This window comes from Oncorhynchus keta, chromosome 37 (assembly GCF_023373465.1).
Source record: "Oncorhynchus keta strain PuntledgeMale-10-30-2019 chromosome 37, Oket_V2, whole genome shotgun sequence".
NCBI classification, from domain to species: domain Eukaryota; kingdom Metazoa; phylum Chordata; class Actinopteri; order Salmoniformes; family Salmonidae; genus Oncorhynchus; species Oncorhynchus keta.
In genome coordinates this window covers 1,385,910-1,399,578 of record NC_068457.1, presented here as the reverse complement: position 1 = coordinate 1,399,578, position 13,669 = coordinate 1,385,910, and the positions used below count along the sequence as shown (strand labels likewise).

At 40.6% G+C, this 13,669-nt stretch overlaps 1 protein-coding gene across 2 annotated transcripts; it reads right to left on the bottom strand.

Annotated features, from left to right (window-relative positions):
• Positions 1–8,038: 8,038 nt before the first annotated feature.
• On the bottom strand, positions 8,039–13,188 carry si:ch211-15p9.2 (uncharacterized protein LOC562650 homolog). 2 transcript variants are annotated; one of them, XR_008095418.1, is made up of 3 exons: positions 12,992–13,188; positions 9,355–11,955; positions 8,039–9,074 (listed from the first exon to the last, which is right to left on the bottom strand). XR_008095418.1 is itself a non-coding variant. In XM_035755272.2 (2 exons), the coding sequence occupies exon 2, from the start codon at positions 11,924–11,926 to the stop codon at positions 10,367–10,369; it is 1,560 nt and encodes a 519-aa protein (XP_035611165.1). In that variant the 5' UTR covers positions 11,927–11,955; positions 12,992–13,188; the 3' UTR covers positions 8,039–10,366. The 2 variants fall into 2 exon arrangements, 1 of the variants encoding a protein (XP_035611165.1); XM_035755272.2 differs by having other exon boundaries at positions 8,039–11,955.
• Positions 13,189–13,669: the final 481 nt, after the last annotated feature.

The window sequence follows — 13,669 nt, the reverse complement described above, 5'->3', positions numbered from 1 at the left end:
CTCAAGTAGTTTCTTTCCTTGCTCAATACTGTCTGTAGCACATCATTCTATGATCCTCCCATTTGGTATAAGCATACATAATATACCCACAAAATATATACACTTCTAAGAAAATCAAAAATTTAATTGGAAAAAATGTCAATATTGATGAGACATAGAATCCCAAAACTCGGGAGTTACAGATTTACTGGTCAGCCGAACAGGCAATATCGATATGTTATTAAAAATCTTCTGTAGGCAACAGACTAGTGTAAAGGTTACTTTAAAGGGGCAATCTGTGAATATAACTTAGCTTAGTTCAACTGTCATGCCCCATCCCTCATCTCTTTACCAAAACAGTGGTGGGGTGAAACATTTTGTGTGAGGGAAAAAAACTTGTGAAAAAACAATATTCGGCTAAACGGTTAAAACATGTTTAAACAATTTAAGATTTTCCCACAAAATGTACTGTTTATTTCAAAGTAACAAACATTTAGGTATTACGAACAACGTCCATTACCAACTTATCTGAGATCCTACTGTAATTAAAGCTTTGGTATGAATTTGGAGCAAAACTGGACTCTATGTAGGCCGTCATTGTAAATAAGAATTTGTTTTTAACTGAATTGCCTAGTTAAATAAAGGTTCAATAAATAATAATAATAAAAATATATTCAGTGGGGAGAACAAGTATTTGATACACTGCCGATTTTGCAGGTTTTTCTACTTACAAATCACGTAGAGGTCTGTAATTTTTATCATAGGTGCACTTCAACTGTGAGACGGAATCTAAAACAAAAATCCAGAAAATCAGATTGTATATTTTTTAAGTAATAATTTGCATTTTATTGCATGACATAAGTATTTAATCACCTACCAACCAGTAAGAATTCCGGCACTCACAGACCTGTTCGTTTTTCTTTAAGAAGCCCACCTGTTCTCCACTCATTACCTGTACTAACTGCACCTGTTTGAACTCGTTACCTGTATAAAAGACACCTGTCCACACACTCAATCAAACAGACTCCAACCTCTCCACAATGGCCAAGACCAGAGAGCTGTGTAAGGACAAAATTGTAGACCTGCACAAGGCTGGGATGGGCTACAGGACAATAGGCAAGCAGCTTGGTGAGAAGGCAACAACTGTTGGCGCAATTATTAGAAAATGGAAGAAGTTCAAGATGACGGTCAATCACCTTCGGTCTGGGACTCCATGCAAGATCTCACCTCGTGGGGCATCAATGATCAAGAGGAAGGTGAGGGATCAGCCCAGAACTACACGGCATGACCTGGTCAATGACCTGTAGAGAGCTGGTACCACAGTCTCAAAGAAAACCATTAGTAACACACTATTAAAATCCTGCATTTTACGCAAAGTCCCCCTGCTCAAGCCAGCGCATGTCCAGGCCCGTCTGAAGTTTGCCAATGACCATCTGGATGATCCAGAGGAGAAATGGGAGAAGGTCATGTGGTCTGATGAGACAGAAATAGAGCTTTTTGGTCTAAACTCCACTCGCCATGTTTGGAGGAAGAAGAAGGATGAGTACAACCCCAAGAACACCATCCCAACCGTGGAGCATGGAGGTGGAAACATCATTCTTTGGGGATGCTTTTCTGCAAAGGGGGCAGTACGACTGCACCGTATTGAGGGGAGGATGGATGGGGCCATGTATCGCAAGATCTTGGCCAACAACCTCCTTCCCTCAGTAAGAGCATTGAAGATGGGTCATAGCTGGGTCTTCCAGCATGACAACGACCCGAAACACAGCCAGGGCAACTAAGGAGTGGCTCCGTAAGAAGCATCTCAAGGTCCTGGAGTGGCCTAGCCAGTCTCCAGACCTGAACCCAATAGAAAATCTTTGGAGGGAGCTGAAAGTCCATATTACCCAGTGACAGCCCCGAAACCTGAAGGATCTGGAGAAGGTCTGTATGGAGGAGTGGACCAAAATCCCTGCAGCAGTGTGTGCAAACCTGGTCAAGAACTACACGAAACGTATGATCTCTGTAATTGCAAACAAAGGTTTCCGTACCAAATATTAAGTTCTGCTTTTCTGATGTATCAAATACTTATGTCATGCAATAAAATGCAAATTAATCACTTAAATCATACAATGTGATTTTCTGGATTTTTGTTTTAGATTCCGTCTCTCACAGTTGAAGTGTACCTATGATACAAATTAAAGACCTCTATATGCTTTGTAAGTAGGAAAACCTGAAAAATCAGCAGTGTATCAAATACTTGTTCTCCCCAAAGTGTATATATTAACAAACCTAGCGCAATGGTCAATCTTACTGCAGCACTGTCGAGTTGTGGGTGTCAAATATATTTGTTATTTTCAAAGCGGGTTAATAATGGGCGCCATAGTTAGTTTGACGATTGCTTGACCACTTTATCACTTTGGTGCAATTTTCACAACTCTTAACAAAAACCTCAAAACAGATTATCGAAAAGGCAGTTGCTTAAAACTCTAGGCACATTTTCAATTGACTAAGTACATCAAACTAAATCATAGTCACTTTTTCACAATTTAATCAGTGTTTCATCTAGAAATACATGTTTCACATTGCAATACATGATCCTATAAAGTAATTGCCTCAAATGTACTACTATGATGATTGCTATGATGATTTAAGTTCACAGTAAATGTTTTTTTTAAATGGATATTGAAAAGATTAGAGATGCACTGGATGTAACAAATTAAATCAAAGTTTATTGGTTACATAAAGATTAGCTGATGTTGCGAAATGCTTGTGTTTCTAGCTCATTCAGTGCAGTAACACAATATCAATACGCAAATAATCCAAAAATTCCACACTGCTTTCCTAAAATTGAATTGGCCAATACAGTACTGTAATACTGTAATATATGCAATTTACTTAGCAGACACATGTATCCAAATGACAACAATCCACCATTGTGGTATGTGACCCCAGTTGGATTCAAACCCACAACTCTGGTGTTGCTCGTGCCATGCTCTTATCAAGTGAGTCACAAACAGACCACAACAATACATGCAGTGTCTTCAGAAAGTATTCATACCCCTTGACTTATTCCACATTTTCTTGTGTTACAGCCTGATTTCAAAATGGATCAAATATATTTTAGTTTCTCCACCCGTCTACACACTACCCCATAATGACAAAGTGAAAACATGTTTTTATAAATGTTAGCAAATTTATTGAGAATGAAATAGAGAAATATCGAATTTACATAGAGTAACAGTCAAACGTTTTCTTTATTTTTATTATTTTCTACATTGTAGAATAATAGTGAAGACATCCAAACTATGAAATAACACATGGAATCATGTAGTAACCAACAAAAGTGTTAAACAATGATTGATGCCTTGATGACAACTTTGTACACTCTTGGAAGCTGGAATGCATTTTGATTAACAGTTGTGCCTTCTTAAAATTTCATTTGTAAAATGTATTTTGTTCTTAATGCGTTTGAGCCAATCAGTTGTGTCGTGACAAGGTAGGGATGGTATAGGGATAGTCCTATTTGGTAAAATACCAAGTCCATATTATAGCAAGAACAGCTCAAATAAGCAAAGAGAAATGACAGTCCATCATTACTTTAAGACATGAAGGTTAGTCAATCTGGAAAATTTCAAGAACTGTAAAAGTTTCTTCAAGTGCAGTCGCAAAAACCTTCAAGCACTATGATGAAACTGGCACCAATGAGAACTGCCACAGGAAAGGAAGACACAGTTACCTCTGCTGCAGAGGATAAGTTCATTAGAGTTACCAGCCTCAGAAATTCCAGCCAAATAAATGCCTCACAGAGTTCAAATAACAGACACATCTCAACATCAACTGTTCCAAGGAGACTGCGTGAATCAGGCCTTCGTGGTCGAATTGCTGCAAAGAAACCACTACTAAAGGACACCAATAAGAAGAGACTTGCTTAGTCCAAGAAACACGAGTAATGGACATTATTCCCAAGGCAATCTGTCCTTGGGTCTGGAGTCCAAATTTGAGATATTTGGTTCCAACCGCCTTGTCTTTGTGAGACGCAGAGTTGTTGAATGGATGATCTCCACATGTGTGGTTCCCACCGTGAAGCATGGAGGAGGAGGTGTGATGGTGCTTTGCTGGTGACACTGTCAGTGATTCTATTTAGAATTCAAGGCACACTTCACCAGCATGGCTACCACAGCATTCTGCAGCGATACGCCACCCCATCTGGTTTGCGCTTAGTGGGACTATCATTTGTTTTTCAACAGGAAAAGAACCCAAAACACACCTCCAGGCTGTGTAAGGGCTATTTGACCAAGACAGAGAGTGATGGAGTGCTGCGTCCGATGACCTGGCCTCCACAATCACCTGACCTCAACCCAATTGAGATGGTTTGGGATGAGTTTGACTGCAGAGTGAAGGAAAAGCAGCCAGCTCGGCATATGTGGGAACTCCTTCAAGAATGTTGGAAATGCATTCCAGGTAACTACCTCATGAAACTATTTGAGAGAATGCAAAGCTGTCATTATTATTATTATTATTTTTAATTTAACCTTTATTTAACCAGGCAAGTCAGTTAAGAACATATTATTATTTTCAATGACGGCCTGGGAACAGTGGGTTAACTGTTCAGGGGCAGAACGACAGATTTGTACCTTGTCAGCTCGGTGGTTTGAACTCGCAACCTTCCGGTGACTAGTCCAACGCTCTAACCACTAGGCTACGCTGCCGCCCCGTCATCAAGGCACTGGCCACTTTGAAGAATCTAAAATAAAATATAAAAAAATTAAACTTGTTTAACACTTTTTTTAACATGTGTAATGTGATAGTTTTGATGTATACTATTATCCAACAATGTGTAAAATAGTGAAAATAAAGAAAATCCCTTCAATGAGTAGTGGTATCAAAATATTACATTTACATTTAAGTCATTTAGCAGACGCTCTTATCCAGAGCGACTTACAAATTGACTGGTACTGTAAGTATTCACAACCCTAACCTTGACTACTGTTCAGTCGTGTGGTCAGGTGCCACAAAAAAGGACGTAGGGAAATTGCAATTTGCTCAGAACAGGGCAGCACAGCAGGCCCTTGGGTGTACACAGAGAGCTAATATTAATAATATGCATGTCCATCTCTCCTGGCTGAAAGTGGAGGAGAGATTTACTTCATCACTACTTTTATTTATGAAAGGTATTGACATGTTGAGTGCACCGAGCTGTCTGTCTAAACTACTAGCACATAGCTCGGACACCCATGCATACCCCACAAGACATGCCACAAGAACAGACTATTGGAGGCACATAGTACTAAATCGAGCTATGATTACATGGAACTCTATTCCACATCAAGTAACTGACACAAGCAGTAAAATTTGATTTTAAAAAACAGATTAAAAAACACCTTTTGAAACAGCGGGGACTGTGAAGCAACACAATCACTGGCACATGCATATACACACACACACATAGTAACATATGCACTATACATACACATGGATTTAGTAATATAGATATATATGGTAGTGGTGGAGTAGGGGCTTTGGCAGCAGCTAATGGGGATCCATAATAAATACAAATACAAATACAGATGAAGTAGTCATTCAAAAAGCATGTTAAACACTATTATTGCACACAGAGTGAGTCCATGGAATTAGTATGTGACTTGTTAAGCACGTTTTTACTCCTGAACTTATTTAGGCTTGCCATAACAACTTACTTATTGACTCGGGACATTTCAGCTTTAAATGTTTATTAATTTGTAAAAAGGAAAAACATAATTCCACTTTGGTATTGTATGTAGGCCATTGACAAAAAAAACAAACATTTTATCCATTTTAAATTCAGGCTGTAACACAACAAATTGTTGAAAAAGTTTTAGGGGCTCCCGAGTGGCGCAGTGGTCTAAGGCACTGCATCGCAGTCCTAGAGGTGTCACTACAGACCCTGGTTTGATTGCAGGCTGTTTCACAACTGGCCGTGATTGGGAGTTCAATAGGACGGCACACAATTGTCCCAGCATCATCCGGGTTACGGTTTGGCCGTGGCAGGCCGTCATTGTAAATAGGAATTTGTTCTTAACGTACTTGTCTAGTTAAAATAAAGGTTAAATAAACATTGTCTGTATACTTTCTGAAGGCACTGTAAGTACAATATTGTAAGATACAATACACGATTACAAGACGGAATGTATTCAGATCCCTTGACTTTCTCCACATTTTGTTACGTTACAGCCTTATTATAAAATTGATTATTAGACATTTTTTAGAAATGATTGCATATGTTGTTTTTTTTAAACAGATACCTTATTTACATAAGTATTTAGACGCAAAATTGAGCTCAGGTGCATCCTGTTTCCATTGATCAGCTTTTTGATCAGCCTAGAAACATTCCATTGATGTTTCTAAAATTTGATTGGAGTCCACCTGTGATAAATTTGAATGATTAGACATGATTTGGAAAGGCACACACCTGTCTAAAAAGTTTTACAGAGTTGACCGTGCATGAGGTCAAAGGAATTGTCAAAGGAATTGTCCGTAGAGCTCAGAGACAGAATTGTATCGAGGCACAGATCTGGGGAAGGGTATCAGAAAATGTCTGCAGCATTGAAAGTCCCCAAAAACACAGTGGCCTCCATCATTCTTAAATGGAAGACGTTTGGAACCACTAAAAAAGACTCTTCCTAGAGCTGGCGACCCAGCCAAACTGAGCAATCGAGGGAGAAGCGCCAATAACCTGATGGTCACTCTGACAGAACTCCAGAGTTCCTCTGTGGAGATGGGAGAATCTTCCGGAAGGACAACCATCTCTGCAGGACTCCACCAATCAGGTCTTTATGGTAGTAGAGTGGTCAGACAGAAGCCACTCCTCAGTAAAAGGCACATGAGAGCCCGCTTGGAGTTTGCCAAAAGGAAACCAAGATTGAACTCTTTGGCCTGAATGCCAGGGACTGGGAGATTAGTCAGGATCAAGGGAAAGATGAACGGAGCAAAGTACAGAGAGGTCCTTGATGAAAACCTTCTCCAGAGCACTCAGGACTCCAGACTGGGGCGAAGTTTCACCTTCCAACAGGACAATGACCCAGGAGTGGCTTCAAGAAAAGTCTCAATGTCCTTGAGTGGCCCAACCAGAGCCCGGACTTGAACCCGATCTAACATCTCTGGAGAGACCTGAAAATAGCTGTGCAGCAATGCTCCCCATCCAACCTGACAGAGCTTGAGAGGATCTGCAGAGAAGAATGGGAGAAACTCCCCAAATACAGGTGTGCCAAGGTTGTGGCGTCATACCCAAGAAGACTCGAGGCTGTAATCTCTTTCAAAAGTGTGTCAACAAAGTGCTGAGTAAAGGGTCTGGAAACGTACGTAAATGTGATATTTGCATTTCTAAAAACCTGTTTTTGCTTTGTCATTATGGGGTATTGTGTGTAGATTGAAGGAGGGGGGGCTGTTCAATCCATTTTATCATAAGGCTGTAACACAGCAGAATTTGGAAAAAGTCAAGAGGTCTGAATACTTTCCGAATGCACTGTATGATTGCCATCCCCATAAGTGTACCACCCTCCTTCAGGCCATGGATGAGGCATGCAATGACTTCAATCAAGATCTATCTCAGGCTTAGATTCACCAGGCCAAAATATTTTTTCCCAGGTGCATGAACAATGAGGATATTTTCTGTGATTTCAATAAGAACCTATGGCCAAAGGCTCGAGACCAAAGGCTCGAGACAGGCTTGATTCAAACTAGTGCCTGTTAAACATAGTTTAATTTATTTCATTTGATTACATCGTGAAAGATGTCTTCAATGATCATTATGGAAATGTGATGCTCAGTAAATTTGTATGGCTAGTTTGTGTATTGCCTCATTTGAAAACGGTGTAATGTACTGTTATTTACAGTGCTGTAGCATACTACTTTCAAAGGCCAATATAGATAATGTTTTGCTGTTGGATTTACTGGTTGTTACAATAACTTAATTCAAAATATCTAATATGTATTATTATTTATTACAAATGCCAATGCAGCATCTATTTTTCCTGTGGTCCATCAAAATTAAGGCAGTTATATTCCATTTTAAAAACATTACAATACATTTCACAACAAATTTCACAACACTTTAACTGTTTGCCCTCAGGCCACTACTCTGTCACATATCTGCAACACAGAATCCATGTCTACATGTGTGTATAGTGCGCATGTTGTCATATGCGTGTGTCTGTGACTGTGTGTCTCTTCATATTCCCTGTTGTTCCATGAGGTGTATTTTTATCAGATTTTTTTAGCAGATTTTACTGCTTGCGTGATTTACTTGTGGAATAGAGGAATAGTGATGTGGAATAGATGTGATATGAGTAGAGTTCCATATACTGTGCACCTGTGTTCTGGACTTGGGGACTGTGAAAAGACCTCTGATGGCATTATATTCTGTTTTGGTGAATAAACCAATGTACTCATTATATTTCACAGTAAAAATATGTTTTGAATCAATAGATGTGTGGTGAAAGATGTCTACAAAGAAAATGAATGCACAATGAAAGGTTTTGAATGTAAGAGTGGCTAGTACAAGTGTTACCCGTTTGGAGTTTTGTACTAAGAGTTTTTAAAATTCACCACATACTTGAAAATAGTACCATAGCGATAAAAAAACTGTAATACTGATTCGCGGTTGTCTCAAGTTGTGTATGCTGTTGACGGTTTGCGTTATCATCAACTCCAATTTGGCTTGAGGGCACGGAATATTCACATATTTGTGGATTGATGCCTTTATTAAATAGCATAGAGTAACGAATAATAGCAACAGTAGAATTGCATACAGTTTTGCTAAATATGTTTGGTGTTTGCAGTCCACACTGTTCTAGATGGCTTCATCATGTACTGTTGGTATTTTACACATTACATTCACGCATCTCCAAAAGTAAAAATATTATGCTTCTATAAATGGTATTGTATATGTGAGGTACATACTCAATAGGCAAGATATCTGCTGTTGATATGGTAATATAGGACTGAACAATGTAAATAAGTTGGATGAGCCCCAGCTATCAATGAGGAATCGGCCCAGAAGCCTCTTCCGGGGGGCTGGAACTGTTGAATCGGCCCGGAATCAGGTGTCGGACTCGGCCTGGAATCAAGATAAATGACTGCTCAGAATCAGCTTAGTACGTCGGGCCGTTTCTGTCTGTCGGAATTCAGCTGACTTTGCCGGCATTTTACCAGAATCCCCTAGAAGCAGCTCGATGCAAATATAATTATTATAATTTTTTTTGTCATTTTAAATATTACTATTATACCTTTTATACATATAAATTATACCCATCCACAAAAAAAAACATTTTGTCAGAGGAAACACCATACACCTGGTGACCGTGTCAGTGTGCATGCGCCTGGCCCGCCACAGGAGTCACTACAATGCGATGGAACGAGGACATCCCGGCCTACCAAACCCTCCCCTAACTCGGACGACGCTGGGTTAATTGTCCGTAGCCTCATGGGTCTCCCGGTCACGGCCAGCACGGGTCTTGAACCAGCATCTGTAGAAATGCAGTTTTCACTGCGATGCATTGTCTTAGACCACTGCACCACTTGGGAGGCTCCATCCATAAAGTGTTTAATGCTTATCAATTGCCCTGCACAAAGTATCAAAATACTACCACAGGACTCTAAAAGAATTTCATTTAAATGTTAAAGGTATTTTTTGATCACAAAAACTGAGGAAATATGGAAAAATAAATAATGAAATGTTAATTATATAAAGCAGCCCATGTAATTATCTGCCAGAGAGTAGCCCCAATCGTCCCAAGCCCCAAGTAATACATTTGGGCCAGATAATTCACACCTGAATCGGCCAGAGCCCCAAGTAAAATATACATTTGGGCCAGATAACTCTCACCGGAATCGGCCTGAGCTCAATCCCCACATCCTAGCCATAAGTAATACTGCCGAAGGCGGCCCAGACTCGGGGCCACATGACGTCAGCCGAGACTGACTCTCAGCCAAGTGCCCCGACTCTCAGCCGTAATCGGCCCAGATCCACTGTGCTAGCTGAGGTGTATATGTGAAAATGGGGATAGATACAGAAACACGCGAACTGAAGAAGGATATGCGGGTATGAAAACTGTCTAAACCTCCAAAACTGCACTCACGAGTAAAAAAAAAGAAAATCTTGATAGGCTGCTTGGCATATGCATAGCCAGGATAAAAAGACGCAATGAAGCATTGCTGTTGAACTCGGCTTTGTTATAGTTGGTAAGCCAACAGAGGACTTTCTAATCAAATAGAACAGAAAACTGAAATATTTCAAAATATGAAGGTCACCGGAATCATCACATCTCTCTTGGAAAATGTCAGAGCCCCAGTTTGACAAGAGCGCCATTCTTAGCGCCAGCCAAAAGTAGAGCCCCTTATCCCCCTTAATGTCTGATCTTTAATTGGCTTACATGTTGGCACTATTTAAATGGATTACAACTATTGTTATGTCATCCCTGTACATCCTTGCCAGGTCCTGAGGCAAGCTGAGCATTTTCGACAAGCGCCTTGGGTCCACAGTACCAAAGCCATCACTCCCTAAAGCATGTCGGATCAGATGTGTTGCAGAGTTCTCATCCTCTAAAGCAAAAATGGCTCTGCTTTTCCTCTCCTGGAGCAACCTGTGCATCTGTCCCAGTGTGAAAGACAGCCCAGATACAGGTTTCTGCCAGTGTAGACCAGTCAGATGTTCTCCTATGACCTGCACCACAGTTTGCCTGTGCATCAGCTCCCATAGTCCATCAGTTGCCATGATCAGAAACTTGTCCCTTGGCCTCAGTGTGTGGATTGTCACCTCTGGCTCAGCAATGAGATATGGTGGCGTGTGGTAGTTAGGTGGGAGCATCTTAAACTCATTGGCCGACAAGATGTCTGGTCTTGTTTCATACACCCGGTTCAACATTTCACCACTCCATTTAAACTTCATGTCTCCGAACCCTCTGAAGGGCATGAGGAGGCCCAGTAGCCTGTCGTGTTTGACTACCGTCTTGTGTTCGAGCGCAGGGTGCTCCGATAGAACCCTCTGCAACTCGTCTGCGTTTTGGGCATTGTGGTCGTTACTGATGGTGTGTGCTGACCAGGTCCCGTTCTCCTCTTGGACTCCCAGCACGGCCCTGCTATCCCCCAGGTTGGCCACATGCAGGTCATCTCCATCCACATGGACGACACATGCTGTGCACCCTGACAGAGCCACCCGAAGAGGGGTGAAGTGGGAAAAGTGGTCCCCAAAGTCCACCTGGGCCTCAAGTGAAATGTCATTGTCCAACCTCTTGAATGCATTCATCAAAGCCGTTTTGACGTCCCTGTCCTCATCCTCCTCTAGATCGATCCTCTCTTGCCAGTACGTCCTAAGGCTGTTGAAGTAAAGCTTCCCAGAGTCTCTGCTGGTATGGTCATTTGGGTGCTTGTGCCACTGTAGCATGGGTAACACCGGCCTTTCATTCTCAACTGCATCCTCAATGTCCATTAAGGTCTTCACTGGGAGTAGAGCCACAGCAATGTAGTAGAAGAGCCTTTCACTGACTGCCTGGGCGCACGCATAACCTGCATGTCCATCGAAAACCCCCAAAAGCATTCCCCTACTCTGGAGACAAGTCGCTGCACTCCTGCGGTCCTCATTCAGAGCATTTGATGCCAAGATGTTACTATCTAACCCTAAAATTGAGTTAACAGAGTTTCGTCCATCATATCCATTGACTTTATAACTGTACTCATTAGCTTTTAAGATGTGGTTTATTTTAGAAAGAGGCATCTGACTGGTCTGATGGTTGTCTCTGTATTTTCTCCCATTGATTGTTTCTGCTGGGTAGTTGATACCGATCAAATCTACTGGAGGTCTGGAGGAATGACACAGTCTAGTATCAAAGCCAAGTAATTTAATTTGGGTCAAGCAGCTTTTCCTTATCAGTCTTAACCTGTACATGGCCCAGTATTGTTTGAGGTGTTGAAAGCAGAGCGGAGGTACCATCTTTAGAACTTGGAGTTTTCAAACGCCACCTGTCAATGAAGCAAGCATGTCAATAGAATTTAATTGAATGTGATTTACAGTACTCTGAGGGTTCATCTAAATTGAAAAATGCCCCCCGTCCCCCAGGATGCCGAGAGCTAAAGAACCATATCACGTTCTGCACATCTGTTACGCACAAATCAGTCTACTGGCAGCCTATGTGGAATGTGTCGGTATCCTTTGTGGAATGTATTTTAAGACATGATTTGTGTACATTGTTGTTGATTTTATGCTTTCTTTACTTCCCATTAGTTGATGTAACCTATGAACCTTGATGTAATCGTCATATATATGCTGCCATATCCTACCCTGAAAAGATAATGTTGTTTATAGTTACAACAGACATGAGACAATTATAAGCGTCTGTGACAGCATGAGCAGTGCCATTGAGGGTACAACTCATACGAATCCCGACCCAGTTAACTACTTTGTCTACTTTAAAATGCCTGAAGCATGGTGGACGCCCTCAATGACACTGCCCATGCTAAAATGGCCACTCAATGCCTCTATCATTCTCTGTGGTTACAGTAGACAAAGAAGTTTGAACAACATGCCTTTCACCGTAAAGTAGCACATGTGCAGAAGGTACAGTTGTTCAGCTATTGGGAAGAGGCTTCAACAAAATCAGGTCACACAGCCACTGCATTCTTCTTTTAAGTACACTCTTTCCAAAAGTTGTTTTCTATCCAAAATATTCGTTCTCAATCTTATTTCATTGAAAGAATGTGTTAATTATTGACAATGACCCTTGAGACATGATTAGACGATTACATACTAGACTACATGTAGACTGTAGTAGTAAACCGGTGCAACAGACAACAATTGACAGTTCTGTGTACCGTTACAGCACTTTATTTTACTGTTTGAAGTTGAAGTTGTGTACCCATCCTCTCCACATAATTTTCAATTGACCACAGAGCTTGAACTTTCAAGACATTCAACTTTCATGTTTTAAATGTCCTTATACATTTCCAAAGTATACACAAGAACACCTTTAGACATTTGGCTCATACTTGGTCACCTTACCTGCTGTAGCCGATGAGTTACTCTGAGCAGTTCTTGAGAAAAGAACAGTTAGGTTATATTTTAACTTGGGTAGACTACTTTGTTCCCATGCTTAATATAATGTAGGATGAATCTGTTTTGGACGATTATAAATGTGCTGTCAGAAGCTGATATTTCCTCTCCAAAATGTGACGATAGACAGGCTCTCAATTGTAAGAATTGGTTTGAGTATACAGAACATCACATGTGCAATAAAGTGTGACCTTTGAAATGAGCATATTCATATCTGGTCTACAAATAGGTAATCTATAAACCAATGGGAGCTTGAAAGACATGTATTGTAAATATTGCATAAAATCCATGGGACAATGGATGAATGGCAGGTAATGGAATATCATAATGAATTTTCAAAGCCTCATATCATCCCAAAGTTCTCTGACTTCTTTACTTCTCTTTTCTACTTCTGTACACATTTATTCCTTCACTCACACACACAAAATCAACAATTTGGCCAATATTTAAGGACGACCAAACAAACAAAGGGGTTTGCAAACTCTGGACGAATCCATATGACCTCTATTTCAATTGGTGGATATAATAAACTTCCGTTAAATGCCACGTCCGTAAACGTACAAACATTGAGAATGGACCAATTAAGTGTCTACATATAAGCAGTCAGTACACCCATGTATTGTCCTT